The sequence below is a fragment of the Acromyrmex echinatior genome, chromosome 15, assembly GCF_024713525.1.
Source record: "Acromyrmex echinatior isolate Ae372 chromosome 15, ASM2471352v2, whole genome shotgun sequence".
Taxonomy (NCBI): Eukaryota; Metazoa; Arthropoda; class Insecta; order Hymenoptera; family Formicidae; genus Acromyrmex; species Acromyrmex echinatior.
This window is the reverse complement of record NC_141866.1, coordinates 6,649,142-6,668,332: the sequence shown is the minus strand read 5'-3', so window position 1 is coordinate 6,668,332 and position 19,191 is coordinate 6,649,142. Positions and strand designations below refer to the sequence as shown.

Below are 19,191 nucleotides of genomic sequence, written 5' to 3'. Positions count from 1 at the left end.
ACGTTCAGTAAACAACAAGGATGACATGACATCCGGGGAGCACCTAGATGGGAATCCGAACATGCCCTTTCTTGCTTTCAATAAATATCAAACATATCTATCTTACTTTAAGTTTCAAAAGTATATTATACACTATTTCAGCCAAAGAAAACAGATCTATGATAATAAATTGCTTGTCATTTTAAGATCGATTTATTCTGGTATAAGAATTTGATACATTGTGTATTTTGCTTACGAGAGAAATCATATTTTATAATTATAATTATTTGCATGAGACATTAATTCGTATTAAATGCATGTTATATTTACTGAAATAATGTTATATGGTGATATCCATATTAATTTATGTATTCTGTTAATTGAACATACACGTGAAACATGTTTCTGAGAAACTTGCTTTAGACAACTTATTTAATTGCTTCGAGAAAGGATTGAAAGTAATATAATATTTTGATGTATGAGTGCTCGCTACAGTAAGCAACCGTGAGAATGCTCCAACTTTCACAACTTAGTGAATTCTTTGTTCACAAATTGCTGGTAAATGTCGTCTTGACGTGGACAACTTTGTTTCTACCGATTTTTGCGTGAGTCGAAAAGTGTGAGACTTGACGGTGTGATGCGAAAATGACTTGGGTGACATCTTGAATTATTGGACGGATGTGTGGTAATTGCGGTCGGGCGATTTACAAATTAACTCTGTTTATTGCAAATAGTAACTATTACTGTATATAATATATTTGATCTGCCGCAACAGGTTTCGGGCAATTGCAGTGGCGCCGAGCTCTGTATTTTCTCTTCGGCCGCTCTTCCTCTTTGACGATTGACTCAAGTTTTTTCTTTGGCGCTAATCCCATTTCTTTTTTAATATTCTACAAACAGAGACACGAGTTTTTAAAATTATTTGCAATTTTATTAATCTCAAAATTTCATACTACAAATGTTTAAAATGTACCTCTATGACTTTGACGATTGGATAAAGTGGCCTCACGCCCTTCGATTCTTCTAAAACTTCATCGCTATAAAATAGAATCCTTTGATTAGCTTTATCAATCGCGGCTTTTGTCACTTCATCTTTGAGAACTTCTTTTTCGCGTTCTTTGTCCATTTGTTTCTCTTCCTGATGATTAATATCAAATTACCTATTTTTATCAATGTATTTTATATTGCGATACTTATATAATATAAGGAAAAGAAAAATATGAAAAGTTCATATTTTAAATAAATAATGTACTTTGTGTAAAAATTATTTCAAATGTAACATGCATTTACATGTAAAAGTGCCCGTTGTAAAATAGAATCTAGAAACGTAAAAAGAAATAATTAATAAAAAAAATAATTATTCTCGATAAATGTTTTTACACCTGATTATTATAAAATTTATATTAAAAAAATATATTCTTACGATATCCTTTTGTAATTCATTGGCATAGTCCAGTTTTTGTTGCCATTGTCGTTTGCGTTCTTCCAAGTCGGTCTGTTTATTATACTCGTCTCTCTTAAATCTCTGCATCATCTCCCAAGTTCTCAACTCCTTCTCCTCTCCTCTTTGCTTGCTCTTTATTGCCGCATCATGAAGCCTATATTCTTCCATGAGAGCGCGCATTTTCTCTTCTCGTTCCTTTTGTGCTTTTCGCTTTTCTACCTCGATTGCGTTTTTCTCTTCAACAGCTTTTTCAAAGATTTCTTGCTCTTTAGCAAGCTTCATTTCGCGATCTTGCTTGATTAAAACATATTGCTTCTCTAAAACAAGATTTGTTAATAGATGGATCCATTTTTTTTGGTTATTTGAATTCTGCATATATGATTTATGTTTCCGAAAGCATCGTACCTACAATCTGCTTCTGACGCGCTTTTTCTTCCTTCTTCTTTAATGCTAATGATTTTTGAATTTTTTGTATTCGATCTTTAGCTTCCCTATAAACTTCTAACGCTCGATCCTCTAATTCTTCATTGTGTTGTAATTCCAGTTCAATTCGTTTTTTTTCCTCTATCGTTTTCTTGAAAAATTTCTGTAGTCTTTTCTTTTTGTTCAATATCTATATAAATGGAGAGAATACATGTTAAATATACTTTTGGAGTAAAAAATATTATTTAGCAATTAAATTCGGGTGTTTACATCTTGCATCTCTTTCTTTTTCATGAGTTGCATATCTTGAGTCATGTTTATTTGATCCTGTTTTTCAGCTTCTAATTCTTCCGTTGCTTTCAATTTATTGTCTCTTTCGTTCTTTTCGATCCTGATACATAATTAATCTGATAATACATGTTGCAGTATAATGAAAAAAAAATATAAATATAAATATATATATATATAATTTCTTTAGCTTTGATACTAAAAATACATTTATTCAATTTGTATTATCTAATATTAATATCTGTCGAATTTGTACTAAAATATTAATATTCTTACAAAGATTTAGAATTATACGCTTAAAAAAACTATACGTTTTAAAAAATTAAATTTCTATTAAAATTAATGTTTACTGTTTTTTCAAAGCAATCCTGTAATCCTTCGTTTTTTTCGTTTGTTCCTCCACCTCTTGTTTCTTCTCCTCCTCGTATTTTGCGACGTCTGTTTTAATGGAATTAGCATATTTTTCATCTTGTTCTTTGTCCATTGCTCTAATAGTCTTTTGCAACACCACTTGAGCGTCCAGCTCCTTGAGACACTAATATAAATCATGGTAGACTATTTTGAGTTTAATTAACGGTGAGTCTGGCTTAGAAATTACGTGAACACTCCTTTCGTGAGAAAGTACCTCGGAGACGAAAAGAGCACGATTAATCTGTCGGCACAAAGGCTTCTTTTGCTGAAGCAATCTCCTTGCTTTCTGTACCACTTCTGCACGCTCCGCCACCTTTTTCTCTGTCATTTCCTTCACGAACGCTTTCCTCTCTTCTTCCGCTTTTTGCTTCTTTGACAATAATTCTTCCCTCTGTCTTGCCTTAATATTCTATTATAAAATCATTTTTATTTTAACAATATTATCAATCGTTGCTATACAAAGTAAAATTATAAATAAATTTTTTTAAATTTTTGCAAATGTCTTGTTTAAAAATTTACTTTTACTTTCTTTGAAATATTCTATAATACATATGTTGATTGCAAAGATTTAAAACTATACTTTTATCTCTGTGCATTAAAAAAGTAATATATATTTCAAAATTTAGAAGTAAAATATTCTTTGCATTTAATCGTAATAATTTTGAGTTGAGAATAGATCAAGCATACTTCTATTGTGCTCTCCCATGTTTTACTTTTTTCATAAGTCGCTTTTTTCAACGCTGCTATTTTTGCAGCTTCCTTTTCTTGCTGTGCTGCTATTCTATCCTCTTCTGTAGTATAATCCACAAAACGCTGAAAGGTGTCCTTCGTTACTACTAACGCTCGAGTTCTTTCAGACACCTGTGTAAGCGCGATTAAATTTTCAGTAATATTAGACGCAGGAGAAATTCAGTCTTTGTAAACTCAATGTTTGAGAGTGAGAATAAATAAAAACACTCACTTTGGTATTCTCGAGCGTCTGGCCGGGTTTCAAGACATACGTCGTGCGCATTTCCGGTTGATGTATTCTTTCCTGCACCATTTTAGAAAGGAAAAATTATAATTAATCGGCACGAAGCAAAGTTGTTCAATATGAATAACTTAAATTTCTGTCGAAAAGCTGCTGAATTCAGGCTATCTTCACACAGCACGAATGGTTGACATAGAAACCAAATAAAAGCGATCGATGTGACTTAATAAAAGAACCGAATAAAATCTATTACTTAAATCAATACTTCTAGTACCTATGTGTATGAAAAATGACATATTTTTTATATCAATGTTTAATATTCTAGAAACAGAATCACTAGCATAATTCATTTATATTTATTACTTACGAAAAAATTCAAACTGATTATATAATAATTGTTTATAAATCTAATCTATCGATCACTGATCGTGAAAATGGAAAGTAATTTATATTTCTATGTATTTGTATCTATTATTATTTCTATTTATCTTCATATGTCGAAAATAATACGTATGTATTAGTGATAATGATGCAGATAACGTTGCCATGATAATGGCGTAACGTAAAGTATATTTATCTTATTGATTCCTTGAAATCGCGATTGTATCCGATCTCAATATCGATCTCAGATTTTTCTAAGGTTTGATTTCACCAATGTAAGATTAACTTTAATCTTGGTTCAATTTACTTTTTATCTTCATTTAATTCTCAGATTTCTAATTCTAAGAATTAGAAAAAGATGAGTAAATTGAACTACTGAGTCGAGATTAAAGTTAATCTTACATTACATCTTACATTAATGGATCCAAGCTTCTATTTCTATCAGTGTAGATTAATTTTAATTTCGGTTTAATTTATTCTTTACCTTTTTTTTTAGTTTTAGAACTAGAAAAAGATAAATTAGTTGAACCGAGATTAAAAATAGACTATATTGAGGCTCGTTTTTATCAATGTAGATTAACTTTAATCTCGGTTCAACTTACTCTTCATCTTTTTTTAATTCTAAGAATTAGAAAAAGATGAGAAGTAAATCGAACCGAGATTAAAGTCAATCTATAATACATTGATAGAAATAAGCCTGGTAGGAACAGGCAAAAGTCGTCTCGCGAATTCCGGTCATTTATCATCCGAGCAGAATCTTATTCCATCGTCGTTCGCTACGATACCGACGTTACCGACATCGCGTCGCGTAACAATTCTCGAACTTGCCGCAAGATGACGGCGAAGCGTGATCGTGCACCTGTGGTGACAGCACGTGTTACAGCTGAGTGGCGGTTCGGTTATCGGGAAAGTGAGTATAATATCGTAGTGGTCGAGTGTTTTTCCCGCTTTTCCCTGTGCGGCTGCGGTATCATTGACGCCGACGGCGTTCCCGAGGGACGTCTGGGGTACGTTTGAACGTATACATACCGGCAAGTTGCGTCCCGATATGAAGCTGTTTTACGTGACACCGACACGTGAATCGGAGTTGTTACTAACCATAACGTAAATCCCTTGGGATTAGTGCGTGACCTTGGCTGCATATTTCCATGATGAACAGACGTCAAGCGGCGCTGGGACGCGTTCCGCGCGAGACGTTTCGGCGCGAGTTCCGGCGCGCGCGAATTCGCGAATTAATGGCGGCGATCGAGTGTCGGTGCATTCTGTCGGACGTGCATTCGTTCCCGGTGACGCTAACCTAAATCGCGGTGATAATCCGTCTCGACGCGACTGGAACGTCGGTTGCTCGCCAGGTAGTAACGGCGACGTGACGTCATCGTCGACGAGGAAGAGTCGGTGATCTCGTTTTCTGAAATTCTGAATTGCGAGCGCGGGATTAGCGCGATAAATTTTCACCCGATCGCTTCGTATATCGTTCGGAATCGCCGTGGCGATTCCCGCTTCGCCACTCGCTCCGGTTAGTTTGTTTTGTTTCGCGCGGTCCGCTTCCGGGATACGCGCGCGAATTTTGGTGCGCGCGCGCAATGGCGTGTGGACGTTCGGAGGTCGTTGCGCCAGGTGATGGGGTGAAATCGATAAAATATCGACGGTGGAATCGCATTGGGTTGCACTCGAGTCGCGTCAAAAGGAATCGATAAAGTGCTCAAAACCTTGGCGCCTTCGTAAAGTATATGGCCTCCAGTAGCTCGCAGACACGTATTGAAAGCTCGAGTTGGTTGAGAAAGAGTGCAATTGCATGTTACGTTATCAGACTGAATCACGCAAGTTCGAGGCTTGATACGAGTGGGATTGATCGCCGTATCTCACGGAAGTTTTGAATACCATGATCGAATTTCAAACTCCGAATCGCGATTGTGGCCCGATTTAAATAGATAGTTTCATACGTGAGAGAAAAGTTCGTTTAAATTAAAGTTTATTGTGTATACTAAAAAAAAATGATGTTATATTAATAGCCTTGTTTTAATTGAAAATAATTTTATTAATTTAATAACACTGTTAATGGAATAAATATATCGTGCTTTCGTTTTAATAAAATTGTATTTTTTTCATTAATAGTGTCATTGAATTAATGAAGGTGTTTTAAATTAAAATGTTGATATAATTTTTTTTTTTTTTTTTTTTTTAGTGTAAGTAACTCGAAGTAAACAGAAATATTTTTACGTGAGTTATTTTAAGGTGATATTTTGAAATTTATGCGGGATATCTTCCTCTAATCATTAAAGACTATATTTTTTATTACTTGACTAATTTACATGAACGATCATTTTATTATTCGGCTGTTTTTGTATAGAGATAATTTAACGTAAATTTATGTATAATCAATATATTTGATCAATATATTTAATATCGCTTTCGACGTAATTATTTTAAATATTTGTTTAGTTACTTTTATGAAAACATGACAGCATCTACAAATTAATTAACGCAACATACTGCGCAATTATTTTTCATGTCTGCGACCAGATTTAATTTTTTGCGGCATTATAAATTTGCCTTGTATACAAATTTTGAAAGCCGATAACGATAAATTTAAATGTCGCGAGACGCAATTTAGTAGAACGTGCTGCGAAACAATAGACTACATTCGATCCGATTAACCCTTTCGCACCGGAAAAACTATTTATATCGTAATGTCGCCACGTGGCGCGCCAAAGTGAGGTCAATGGAATTAATTATAAAAAATCCAAGTGATAATCGAGAAAGTGAGGCGTGGGCGATGTCGCATCTTCGCATTTGCCGTTTTCGCTTCGATCATAACGCATTGAGAAATTAAAAAATACACATATTGTAGAGGACAATACTTTTTTCGAAAAATCGTCAACATTGTGCTTGATCACATTTTTGCTTGTTGGTAAAGAGTTAAATAATACGAGACTTCTGTGTGGCGTACAAATATTTGCATCAAATTATGTGAACTAGACAAACCACTATACTCCATAATTTCCAATCTGTCTTTTATAGCAACAACACTAATACTCTTGATGTGTTTTCAGATAAAAGTGGTTGGCAGGGAAGAAGGAATGAGCTGCAGAAATTCTTGGAAGCTGTATTAGGGTGAGTGCATTCTTAATTAATTTGATTAATCTTAATTTATAATTTAATTCTCTCTGAAATATTTAAATCAAGTATTCTCAAGAGTACACATATTTTTTTTGTCTAAAGATTTATTTAGCCAACTAACGAATCGATGATAAAAATATTTTTTTTAATACAAAGTGTGAAATCTTGAAACTTAATGACTCTCGCATTTTAACAAGCAAAGTAATGTTTTATACATTTTCGTAATAAATTTCAATTTAAATTAATATATAATAATAATTTTGTTTTATGTTATATTAATAGAAAATTGACGCTATTCATAAAAAAAGAATAGATAATTCTGTATTATCTCTAGAAATTTAAAGATCTTAAGATTCATCTTAATCTATATATATATATATCGGGTGGGTTACACAAAATCACTTAGTATGTATGTATTGCTGATACGAAACATGTTTATTAAAAATCTATCATCTCTACGCCTACTACAGTAAATATCACAGGTACACGTTTCTCTATCACAAGATCTTCCGCTCGGTCATTTTTATACATATATTTGCGCCACAGGAGATACTAAATGGACGCGCGTTTTGCGGAATCACCGTAATCGCCGCCTCGTAAGGTCATTCGTCATCGTTGTCTCACATTTGATGCTCTTGACCGGTAATGAGACTTGTATAATAACATTACGGCGAGAAAATAAAAAGAAAAAAACATCCTCGATAAAAGTATGAAATAAACAATAGAAAACATCTAACTGTCGAGTAAATTAAAGCTTCAGCCGCGTGCGGCCGCGAATAAAACTACGTATCGAGATCCCAGTGTTGTCCGACTCTTGCGGAACGTTATCGAAGTTGTTGGTGGCAGAACGTCACTGGAGATATGACGTTCGCCTTGATACTTCCGTTTCGGTCCGACTGCCTTTGAGCAAGTGAAACTCCCCTTAAATCTAGGTGATTTTTGTAGGGACTCTTCGCTCTTTCCTCCTTGCGATATCCATTCCGTTCAGATCACAGAGAAATTGCAACACCGGCGTCGATAATTTATGAATCCTTCGGATTCGAGATCTTTTTTTTTTTCGCCAGTTTACTCGGAAACTTCGGCGAATTTGCCGTGTCAAGGCGGAAGTTTACCAGGGCCGCCAGATGGGTTCGTTTGGTTTAGCCACCTGCAGGAGACCTTGGTGGCTCTGGGATACAGCATCGATATCGGTTCGCACCGGGGATGGTTGGCTGGACGCTGGCGTCAACGGCATCGGATACTCGTCGGCGCTGAGTTCGCTGGTGGGTGATGGCGAGGACTGTGGCGCGGTCACGTGGATGGTCAACGGACCGGTCTTGTCCATGGAATTGAGCTTGTGTCCGAGATGTGTCATTAGCTTGGTACCAAGGGCAACGTCAACGCCAGGAGTGGCCGCTAAGCAGCGACTGACTTCGTTCGCACAGTGCGTGTAGCCGGCACGGAAGCGGTCTGCGTCGATCACCGGATTCGCCGAAAGACGTTGTTGACGCTGAAGTTTGTGCAAGTGACGCACCGTCAATTCCAGAATATCTGCCTTCTCCAACTTCGCTACGTTCTCACCGTCGCCAGCCAGCGCCGTCACCATCAGATCCTTCAACTCGTCCAAGCAGCGATTGATACGCGCTCGACGTTTGCGTTCCAACATCGGTTTCATCACCTGCGAATCGAAATGAACGAATCGCTATAGATCAATGTCGCACTCGACGTTTAGAGAAAAACTTTTTGAGAATCTTTTGTTTCATGTGAAAGAAAAATGTCAAAAATTAATTCGAATTTATTGTTAAAGGAAATAACAAAGTTACAAGTTAACTTGAAGTTCACGTTATGACGATTAGAGCGATTGTTTGATTGAAATGTCAAGATGACACCTACCTTTCGATACTGATACGTCCTGGAGATTGGCTGTTCCTGCCCATCGGCTATGATAATCTGCTCGTGCATCTGCATGATTAATCCTTTTTTCCTTGCGACACAATCAAAACTTCACTTGATAACTGTATATTGACTTATCGCGAACGCGACCTTCTCGTGCTATCACACCGGTTCGTCGAACTCTAATCGTCGCTACGATTACAAATCACTGCGGTTGGCGGAAGGAAACGTGTGTGTATCTGGATAACACGTTGGTCTCCAGCTCGACCTTTGAGTGAACACGAACAGAGCGTGATTGTAGCCGTGATCGGGCGAGGCTTCGACTTATATAGGCAAGGGCCCCCATGTGGACGGAGTGAGGGGACGGGTATGGGGCCGCATAGTGGGGGACAGGCCTTCCGTGGGAACGGTCCGTAGAGGTTGGTTCCCAAGCAAGCACACCACCTGTAAGCGGCAGCTGCCAGACACGCGCCCACACCAAGCCATCGTCACCGTTCCTGCGTCCTTGTTGCACCTAGCCGTGGCGCAGAGTCGATGTTCTCTACCTCGGCTGATCGTCGACGAGTGGTTGTGCCATGGTATGCGCGGCTCGTAATCGTCGTTCTTCTTCTTTCTCTTTCTATCCATCTATCTTTCGCTCCTCTCTCGTTCTCTTCACCGTTCTGCCCTGTCTGTTTCTCCCTATCGCTCATTGGCGCGTATTTCTACGAGCGCTCATACGGAAGGACTAGATCTCGACCAACGTCCTCCTTCTCCTCCTTGCTTGAAGGCAAAATAAGAGGAGCCATCTTTGTCCCACCTGTAAGGTGTAGCTTCTTCCATTGCAGCCGCAGCTTCCATGCTCGTGCTGGATCTTCTTATCGTGATTCCGCATCCCCCTCTTCCTCGTAGTTTCTTTTCTCTCTGTCCCTCCTCGCTTCTGGTTCTCCCGTTTCGGTCGAGCGAGAAGCGTGCTGGGCACAAGTCTGGCACAACTCTGGCGCAACTCCGGCGCGTGATTGCAATCCCACTGGCTACACGATGTTAAATCGTGTACCGTGTGTCTCTGTACGTGTGTACGTGCGCGTATTCCATAGCCGTCCGATCCGGTCAATACCGCGAAATGATATCCGCGGTCATCGGTGGCGCGATTGATCGATCGTTTTACGCGTATTAACGCAGAGGGGAAAGGGAAATCGCGGACGAGCTCGATAAAGCTCGTTGGTGTCAAGCGGTATGACAAATCGATCGTTACAGACTTGATCGTGTAACAGAGCGAGACCGCGATTAATTAATCTTGCTTCATCGCCGATTTTCTGTTTTCGTTTCCGAGTAGCACGCGCGTTCCGCATCGACGAGTGAATGGGATTCGAAGAACGAATTAGATCTTTTCCGTTTGTTACGCTTTATTTTACCGATTATTAGGAGCATAATAGTAATTATTTCCCGGTTGGGAAATAATTATTTTTATGCTCTCCTTGTTCTACGACATTAATTTTTTTAATTGATGCAGAGATTGCTATTCTCAAACTGACTTTTGATCTAAAAGAGTTCTAACATTCATCTGTAACAATATAATATGACAATGTTGCGTTTATTGTTGGATTCAATTCACTGTCGTAGTACATTATTTAGGGATTAATACCAAGTAATTACGAAGAACGTCAATTTAAGTAAAAATTAGTAAGAACTTTAATTTTATTGTGTCTACTATGAATGTGATTGATATCTCAAGACACTTACAAAGTACATAATTTTAGCAACGAAACAAGAGAATTGCAACTCCAAGTTCGAACGTAAAAAATCAAGACTCTTTGCTTTCGCTTCGACTTTATTGTTATTACGCTGTCCGTGAATTTCTCAGGCAGTGAAGCGTACCGCGGTATTTCACTGAGGCCTCGATTATGCGTAATTATCGGGTACATGGATCATAATTACAAAGAGTTAAGGAGCAAAAAGTCAACCACGCTCGGATATTCAAAACGTTGCTCTCACTCAACAACAAGGTGGGAGAAATCCCTTCATTCGTGCTATCCGTGTAATCTATCGTCGACCGATGAAAATTGGCTAAAAAAGTGAACTTTCTTAACCCCTTTAGATCTGATTTTAAGGAATCACGTTTAAAAAAAATTTTTTTTAATGTTCAATTCAAGGGCGCTTTAATAAGTAATTCACGCACTGAAAAAAAGAATTGGCAGGTTGTGTTAACTTATCGAAATCCTATACTGACATTGCGGATAGGCTAACAATCAAAAATTGACTGCAACAGTCAATTAAAAATGCTATGCCATACTTTACCATCTAATTTGCTGCAACAACCAATCTTTTTTGTGTTGAACTAATTTTTTTAATCAATTAAGATATATCGACTTTTCTTTTGTAAAGCAAAATTAAAAAAAACGGTCAGAAAGTAATACTATGTATGATACAAAAAAGTTTTTTATTAATTAATTTACTTTACTGACATAATCAATAACGTAATCATTTTTTTTTTAATTTTGACTTTATTTTCCAACATTTATTATGTGCATTTGTTACGTATATATTTTCAGGTAATGTCGATAGAATTAATATTTTTGAAATAATTTCAATGGATAATATCTTCAAATTTAATGTACATTACAATGTACACAAAATCTGAAAAGATTAATTTTGCGAGGATGCTCATAAAATTCGTCCTCCCGCGTTGGATTATTGAAACAAGTATTTTGGATGCGCGCGTAAGGACACGTTTCCACTTTGAGATACTAATTTCGGCAAGCCACTGGCTAAATTATATCCTATACGAACCTTTTTTTGCTCCTCCTATTCCTCTTCCTCCTTCTGCTCTTACTATGCCTCGTGTTCGCTCCTTTCTTTGCCCTTCGTCTGCTCGTTTTTCCTCTACATTCTTCGTCTTCCTATTCTCGACCAGCCACTTCGCTTATTTTGCGGTCGGAGCTCGGATACTTAAACGTCGTTCGCACCGAATAATTACGTACGCTTGTTTCGAACTTCTCTCGCCTTTACCTCATGTTCCTGCGACCCAAGGAATCTCTTCTTTTCTGCCTTGTCCACTCCGTCATCATTTTGATTTTTTTTCTTCCTTTTGCTGCTACATCTCTTCTTGCTACCATGACTTTTACAAAGTATCCTACTTCCGCTTCTTTTTTTCTTTCTCTTTTTTGCTTCTAAATCTTCTAAACACTTTCCTCTTCCTATTCTATTTTCTTTCTCAATATACTCTCCTTCGTGTATCAGCCAAGTGTCGTTAACGAGTGGTGGTACTTTGATAGAATCTGATCTGCAAGATATAACGCTTCTCGTAACTCGTTTCCTGTTTCGTTCGCTTGCTCCGCTACTTCGATCGGATCTCTTCGTCCCCGTGCGATCTCGTGGGACCTAATTAGCGTGATGTTACCAGGACTTAAGTGTCTGAAACACGTCATGATGTAGATGTAACCACGAAAGCCGGGCGTTACAGTGAAAGCGGACTGAATACAATTTCCGAGAATAGCTTGTGATACTTGAGAATAGCACAACGATACTCTGTCTTGATTTTCATATTTTTTGTTATTTGACATTTATTTGAAATTTTTTTTAACATGTCAAATGAATAACAAAATATGTAAAAATTAAACAAACTAGATGCAAATTTCTATTTTATTATTGGTTTGATAATGAATATTTAAAACCATTGAAATTTAAGAATGAAATTATATTTTAATCACTCATGTATTATTAAAAGAGCTATTAACTTATTTATACATTATTTATACATTATTAAAATACTTATCGTCAGAAAATGTCAAGTCTTTAGATATTTAATAATATCTGTATATATTCGTATTCGAATATCTAAATCGTACGTGATTACATGAAACATCATGCAGCATGCAAAGTTACATCGAAACAGTTAGCATGTCGTAATCGGAAGTTTTGCCTAATGTTCCATTGCTACGTAGTGCTTGCACGTTCAAATGTACTTTCTACACGTATAATGTTTATTACGTCATTTGTCGAGATTGAAATCGCGGAATTTAATAACGAATTAGTCGAAAGTTGAATAGTAAGCGAGCCATTTCATTATCATTTTCACGATATCATAACATTTTTGATGGTCTGTATCTCCTGCTAATCCATAAATTCGAAACATAAAAATATATCGACATATAAATATTAAATAAGAGATTTGTATTAAAATGTACAAAACTATAAAACTTTAGAGAATACGGCTTTGAAAAAACCCAAAGCGCTAGTTGCGGATTATTATAATTGTAAACTATCTAATATTTAATATGAAAATTTTTGACAATCTAATTCCAAAGATTATTTAATTTTAGCTGAGAGCATTAATAAATAGCTTTATTTACAATACTCTTGTTACACATTTCTCTCTTTATACACACTAAGAAAAAAATTGTTTATTTGATTAAATTAATTGTTTATTGTGGAATGCATATATTTAAGTCAAATATAATATGTTCATAATACATTCTTCATCGAAAAAAATAAAGATGAACTAATTAATAATAAATTAATAATAAATTAATTTAAACAAATAAACAATTTTCTTCTTAGTGCATGCTATATATTACATATTTTATATTTTTTAATACAGTAGGGGAGAAAACCATTTATTATTCAAACTTAGAAATACAAGATACATGATTAATTGATCTTGCCTTATAATTGAATAAATATTTTTTAATTTGTCGGCTATCCTAGCAATTACTCAATTAGATCTGCGATTGTTATGCTTACATGATTAGCGATCATTACAATGACACATTTCAAAGAGTAGTCTTAAAATGCTTCATGTTTCGACAGTTTATCAATCATTCTCTTATTGTATTTCATTGTAAGTCGTTTTTGCGAGATACGAGCACTTATTCATATCTCGAGTGTGTTGACGAACAATACAGAATTGATTTTATATCCGCTGCCGGCGCCCTTCGCACGCGCTCAGCACGTGGCACGCAAAGCTAATACAGTGAACGGAAGGAAGGATTGACTAGAAATCAATGAACAAGTTATAGATGATTATTCTCAGATATTAAAAAGTACACAAAAATATCGAAATAAAAACTACAGTTAGTCGTGTTAGTAAGCTGTAATTTATTAAACAGACCATCTCTTTATTTATAACAGTAATCAACTTTTTATAAATTAATTTAGCTGCCTGATTTCTTAACTTAAATAAGAGGATATTATTAATTAAATGATTTTAGCACTTTGGAATTTACGCACAAGATGACATTTTGCTTTCAAAAAATATTCGATAATTATTTCGGACCTTGAAACCGCAATAAAAAAAAAACATGTTGTGATGAACTTCTTGATGTCAAAGCGGGTCTCATGTATGTTAATCATGGCTGATAATAACGTGATCGTGGCGGCAGCAGAATCGATTATTAGCACACGTGTTGCAATGGCGTTCTGACAAGTTCCCGTCGTTGCGGCAACTTGTGTAGCGCCGACAGATGCGGCGGCGCACGAATTTTCTCACACTCTTTCTCGCGGGGTTTTTACTTTCCCAGGTTCTCTTACATCGCGGTGGTGCACACACGCGTGCGGGGTCGTACGATCGCGTGCTTGGCGAGATAGAGAAAGAGACTTATTAGTAAGTACATCAGCTGTTCGTGAACATATGTCGCGAGTCGTTTGGCTCGTGCCAATGAAATCGTGATCTCTCACCCCCCCCCCCCCGAGGCCCTGCCTTCCCTTATATATCCCTAGGATATCATCCACCCTTCGTAATGCCGGTTCGCACGCGTCGACTCGCGTGTAATACTCCGAGGAAGTCGAAGGTAAAGGTCAACATCGGGGACACTAACAGTGACGTTTGGCAGTAATTAATTAGATAGCACCCGTGAGAATTTCCCTTATTTGTCCTCGATGGTTCCATTTCGCTGCGCGTGACGAGAAATAGCAAGGACTCGCTTGGGATGACAAGGTAGCAATTGAATTAGTCATTTTATAAAGAATGGATAGGTTTATAATTTTCATAAATTGAGATAACTAATAAATCACGTTGTAAGAATACAATTGACTTTAATAGGTATCATTATTATCGAATTTATATCTCATTTTTTATTATTCTTTTTTTTTTCTGAAAATGTAAATGTGGTTATCACGAATATTATACAGTCAGTACTTACAAATTCTATTAATGTAGCAACACGATGAATCGTGATTTATAGTAAAACGTAATCTATTAAGGCACACTTAGGAGACTACAAGGTGTCAGATTCTAAGTTATCGTGAGAAGCCGACCGAAATGAGATTTATACTCAATTAATTTCTGAGCTCTTTGTCGACTATAGAGTCATACTTCGCCGTATGTGCACAATTAATACGACATAACACGAACGACCTTCTGACCTACTGCGTGAGTAAAGTAACCACGAAGATACATAAGAACCATAATGAGAAAAAGAAAAAGAGGAAGGAGTGAGAATGGAACATTCTCACGGTAGCGTCAAGATTCACCTGGTGCCACGTGTACGTTTGTCGAGCTGCTGCCGTGCACTTCGCCCTATTTAAATGACCTCTTCTCCACCCCGATTACTTTTCTTCCTTTTTTAACAATATATTGCCCTAACACTGCGTGGCACGTGCTTACAATGCCGGCACACGCCGGCGTTACTTCCGTACGCGCAGCCATTCACGGCATCCCGACTGTATCCGGTAGAACCAGAATTGACCGGCTTCTCGTGACCTTCGACCTTTCCCGAGGTTCGTGACTCGTGGCATAACCCGTTCTCCATTGCAAAATTGGAGTAGCCTCTAGCTCTGAAGTTGGAACTCAGAGTTTATTGTTTGCTTATACCGGTGTAATTTATTGCATATAGTATGTATCGACGAACTCTAGATAAAGTTTCCAAGCCTTTAAAGATGGATTTGATCGTATCGAACGAATAGAAGATTATATGTCGAGAAACTTCATGGGCAGACACACGTTTCTGACACGTGCACTGAATCGTCGGGTAATGAACAACGTTACACATCGTCCACGTGCCGGACAATCGATGTTCAAACGGTTTATAGATACTATTATTTGATATTTCAACGATTATGATGTCTGATGAATTCTATTGAGAATTAAGTCGCGATACATCGCGTGAGCAATTTCTAAATTTTGTACATATTGACGACTCAATTTCGGATTTATAAATTAATTCAGTCGCCACCAACTGAACGTATAAACTCAACATCATAATTTCGAACTCAACAATATAAATATAACACGTATATACAGTATTATATAACAATTACATTGTTGAATGCGAAATTATGACATTGATATCATGTTTTAATTGATGTTGATTAGAAGAAAGTATCTTTGTATGCTAATATATTTTATAATTATTTAGATAATTATTTAGATAAAGTCTCTGTTATATTTTGTTATATATTAGGTGTTGGAATTAATTCGTAGCGTTTTACAAGTGATGGGAAGTACTTTCATTAATGTATTTTTTAATGCTCATGTGAAATAAATAACATTCTTTCATTAAAAAACGCTACGAATTAATTCCAACACCTAATACTATCTTACTTTCCTATTTAATATGCAATTGTAAATGAATCGAAAGATACAGCGAAAAGCGCGAAAAGGCTTTTTTTTTTCTATGCAGCTCAAAATCGATTTAGGAAGTCTCACAATCAGATTCTTAGTCGATCGTTTGTTGGAGCGAAAGGGGCCCGAAGGCGTCCTTTGTGGGCAGTCTCGGGCCCTAAGATTGCGCACGTGCTCGGCTTTCCCACGCGTATAGCACGCAGCCGGCCCGCGTTCGAAGGGGAGAGGACATCGAGACGGGAGAAAGATGGGGCGCTCCTTGGGCCCCCATTGTGTCGAGCACGGGTCCTGAGACAGTGAAAATTAAAGGTCTCCTCGACGACCTCGCACCCACGGGGCCTCAACCGCGCAAAATGGCAGTGCGCGCGATTGCACGAGGGTAGTTCTCGATTAGCAAACGATCCTTAACCGACGGAATACTTTTTGCGATTAACGACACGGAACGGATGGCGTATCAAGCGGCCGGACGCTCGTTAATGATAATAGTAGAACGTGTGGCGTGCATTATAAGCATGGTAATGGATGGGTTGATGCACACGTAATGCACGCTTTTTACTTAATAATTTCATATTAAATCCGCAATTTACGTCAGTGCTGTTTTTACTATTATTATTCTCGTTTTTACGTTAATATTTTTAATTTTAATTACTTAATTTTGTTTTTTTTTAAACTGATTCTTTATTTTTTTTTTGTAATAGTACATTATTTAAATAATTTTTCAACAGTTCAATTTTTTCTGTTGGATTTACTGTCAGAATTCAAAATTCAGTATTTTATTAGAAATTCTGATTTACTTTATATTATATTTTAGACATTTTTATTTAAATATTAGGTTTGATAAAATCGTGAATTCTATAATTTTGTATACGATACCCGCAATTAAAAAAAATTTTTGTATTGGAAATTTTTGAGATTGTTCCCACTGGTTGATGAATTTTGCGCCTTTATTCTCTCTCCTTGAAATTATATAACGTTATTAAAATAGTATACTTTTGCTTCCTCTTTTCGTTTAAGTTCATTATCTTCCTAACTTATATAACTCTCTCTCTTTTTTTTTTCTTTCAAGAATCCAAACGATCAATTTCGTCGAAAATTTTTAGATGATGCGATACTTGGACCAAAACATGTCCAGAAGTTTGCATTTTTAATTTTTCGAATTCTACGTATTATAAATAACATAACAGATTAAGAAAATAGATAATTTTGATTTGTGGAATTTGTTACTTTACGATGAGAGAAGTCTGAAGATTAAAGAGAAATATGCCCATGACCGTTTCGACGGTCAACTAATTATTTTGCGAGTCATTTTTAATTGATTAATGAGAAGTAAAAGGAGAAGCGTTAAGTCGGAAATTAGAGATATAAGATTTTTTTAGTTTCTTTTTTGCAATGTTGTTTTCTCTTGTTGGGAACGGCGATACATCGTTCAAGTTGTACAAATTGTCGGTAGTTTTTAATTAAAAGACGATCGATTTCACAAACTTGAAGTTTTTTTGTCTGCAATTAATGATACAAAATATTTAAGTTCATATCATTACCATCTCGTTATGCAATTTATTAATATATGTATACACCGAGATATATGCAGAAACTAAATTTTATTTTTTCTTTTTATTATGTTACAGTATTTTTCATTAGAAAAATAGCAAAGTCTCTTCGTCAATTAATAGGATTAATATCAATTTTTTGTGATTTCACAGTACTAAAGAATTCGGGAACGAAGTTAACTGAAACGAAGACATTATAAAAATATTTTTTTTTATACGAAATATAATAAACAAGATATTTTAAAAATGTTACAAGTATAATAAAGTAAAGTATGCGTGAACTTTTATTTTGTCTTTGCAAAGGAACTTGCATTTTTTGTTTTAATGAACTGTATATATATATATATATATATATATATATATATATATATAGTAAGCTACGTTGAAATTTCGATACAGAAATCTCTGTGACCTGTCAATCTGAGGACATTAAGATTAGATACACGACTGCATTGTTAAAAGCCACGTCATGCAATTCGATGTTCGAGAAAAACTTACAAAATATAATAATATTATTTATTTGACAAAACGAATTATTACACACACACACACACACACACACACACACACACACACACACACACACATATATATATATATTTATTATACACATATATATTTTGTCAAATAAATAATATTATTATACATATTTTGTAAGTTTTTCTCGAACATCGAATTGCATGACGTGGCTTTTAGCAATGCAGTTGTGTATCTAATCTTAATGTCCTCAGATTGACAAGTCACAGAGATTTCTGTATCGAAATTCCAACGTAGCTTACTCATCGTTCTCATAATTTTCTTTAAAATTAAGATAGGGCTTTACAAGGAAATCGATAAGATGACTGGTCGGAAATTTTAATGTATGCTCGATGAATGCCGGTCCTAAACTTTGCACGTCACACATAATTATCTACCTCCTTCTCTGACATGATTGTCAGTCGCACTTCCTTTTTAATTTCATTTCGATTCCTCATACGATATCGATTAAATGAATGTCGGATGGGAGAAAGAAAATTACAAAACTGTCGATCATTGCAAGTGAGTGATATATTTCGAAACATCAATTCATTAAAGTGAATCATTATTTTTTTTGTAAACATGCACTTTGATCGAGGTTTATATAACTTGAGATAATATAACTTGAGATAAAGACCTCTAACAGATTATATTAATGATCATATTAATATCAAGTGTAATTTTTGGCGTGAAATTAATA

General features: G+C 35.9%; 3 protein-coding genes across 9 annotated transcripts in view; 1 reads left to right on the top strand and 2 right to left on the bottom strand.

The window, feature by feature from the left end:
* Positions 1 to 19,191, top strand: part of LOC105153034 (tubulin monoglutamylase TTLL4) — a 167,942-nt gene that overhangs the window by 5,822 nt on the left and 142,929 nt on the right. Inside the window, exons 1-2 of one of the 5 annotated variants that reach the window (XM_011067649.2) lie at positions 4,717 to 4,806; positions 6,950 to 7,010. The gene's annotated coding sequence lies outside the window, so the exon portion shown is untranslated. Of the gene's footprint in view, positions 1 to 4,716; positions 4,904 to 5,721; positions 5,851 to 6,949; positions 7,011 to 14,450; positions 14,470 to 19,191 lie in introns of those variants that run through there. The other 4 variants (XM_011067647.2, XM_087414117.1, XM_011067648.2 and 1 more) reach the window with 4 other exon arrangements.
* LOC105153047 (uncharacterized) lies at positions 4 to 5,566 on the bottom strand. Of its 3 annotated transcripts, XM_011067668.2 has the most exons (10): positions 4,995 to 5,566; positions 3,507 to 3,578; positions 3,233 to 3,406; positions 2,760 to 2,954; positions 2,485 to 2,669; positions 2,117 to 2,237; positions 1,829 to 2,036; positions 1,403 to 1,740; positions 953 to 1,117; positions 4 to 869 (listed from the first exon to the last, which is right to left on the bottom strand). In XM_011067668.2, the coding sequence occupies exons 1-10, from the start codon at positions 4,995 to 4,997 to the stop codon at positions 720 to 722; spliced, it is 1,611 nt and encodes a 536-aa protein (XP_011065970.2). In that variant the 5' UTR covers positions 4,998 to 5,566; the 3' UTR covers positions 4 to 719. The 3 variants fall into 3 exon arrangements, with proteins under 3 accessions (XP_011065970.2, XP_087270245.1, XP_087270246.1); XM_087414119.1 differs by lacking the exon at positions 4,995 to 5,566 and having other exon boundaries at positions 3,507 to 4,618; XM_087414120.1 differs by lacking the exons at positions 4 to 869; positions 4,995 to 5,566 and having other exon boundaries at positions 1,110 to 1,298; positions 3,507 to 4,618.
* On the bottom strand, positions 7,431 to 10,273 carry LOC105153036 (enhancer of split mgamma protein). The gene is made up of 2 exons (XM_011067652.2): positions 8,889 to 10,273; positions 7,431 to 8,673 (listed from the first exon to the last, which is right to left on the bottom strand). Exons 1-2 carry the CDS (start codon positions 8,961 to 8,963, stop codon positions 8,125 to 8,127), a joined length of 624 nt encoding a protein of 207 aa, XP_011065954.1. The 5' UTR covers positions 8,964 to 10,273; the 3' UTR covers positions 7,431 to 8,124.

What these genes read in the sequence shown, in the direction of transcription:
- LOC105153036 (XM_011067652.2), bottom strand. Translation starts at nt 8,963, where the DNA reads ATGCAGATGCACGAGCAGATTATCATAGCCGATGGGCAGGAACAGCCA. An exon ending in GGACGTATCAGTATCGAAAG is followed by an intron (nt 8,674 to 8,888) that starts GTAGGTGTCATC and finishes TTCGATTCGCAG; the next exon opens with GTGATGAAACCGATGTTGGA.
- LOC105153047 (XM_087414119.1), bottom strand. Translation starts at nt 3,587, where the DNA reads ATGGTGCAGGAAAGAATACATCAACCGGAAATGCGCACGACGTATGTC. An exon ending in AGACGCTCGAGAATACCAAA is followed by an intron (nt 3,407 to 3,506) that starts GTGAGTGTTTTT and finishes GCGCTTACACAG; the next exon opens with GTGTCTGAAAGAACTCGAGC. An exon ending in GCGTCAGAAGCAGATTGTAG is followed by an intron (nt 1,741 to 1,828) that starts GTACGATGCTTT and finishes ATCTTGTTTTAG; the next exon opens with AGAAGCAATATGTTTTAATC.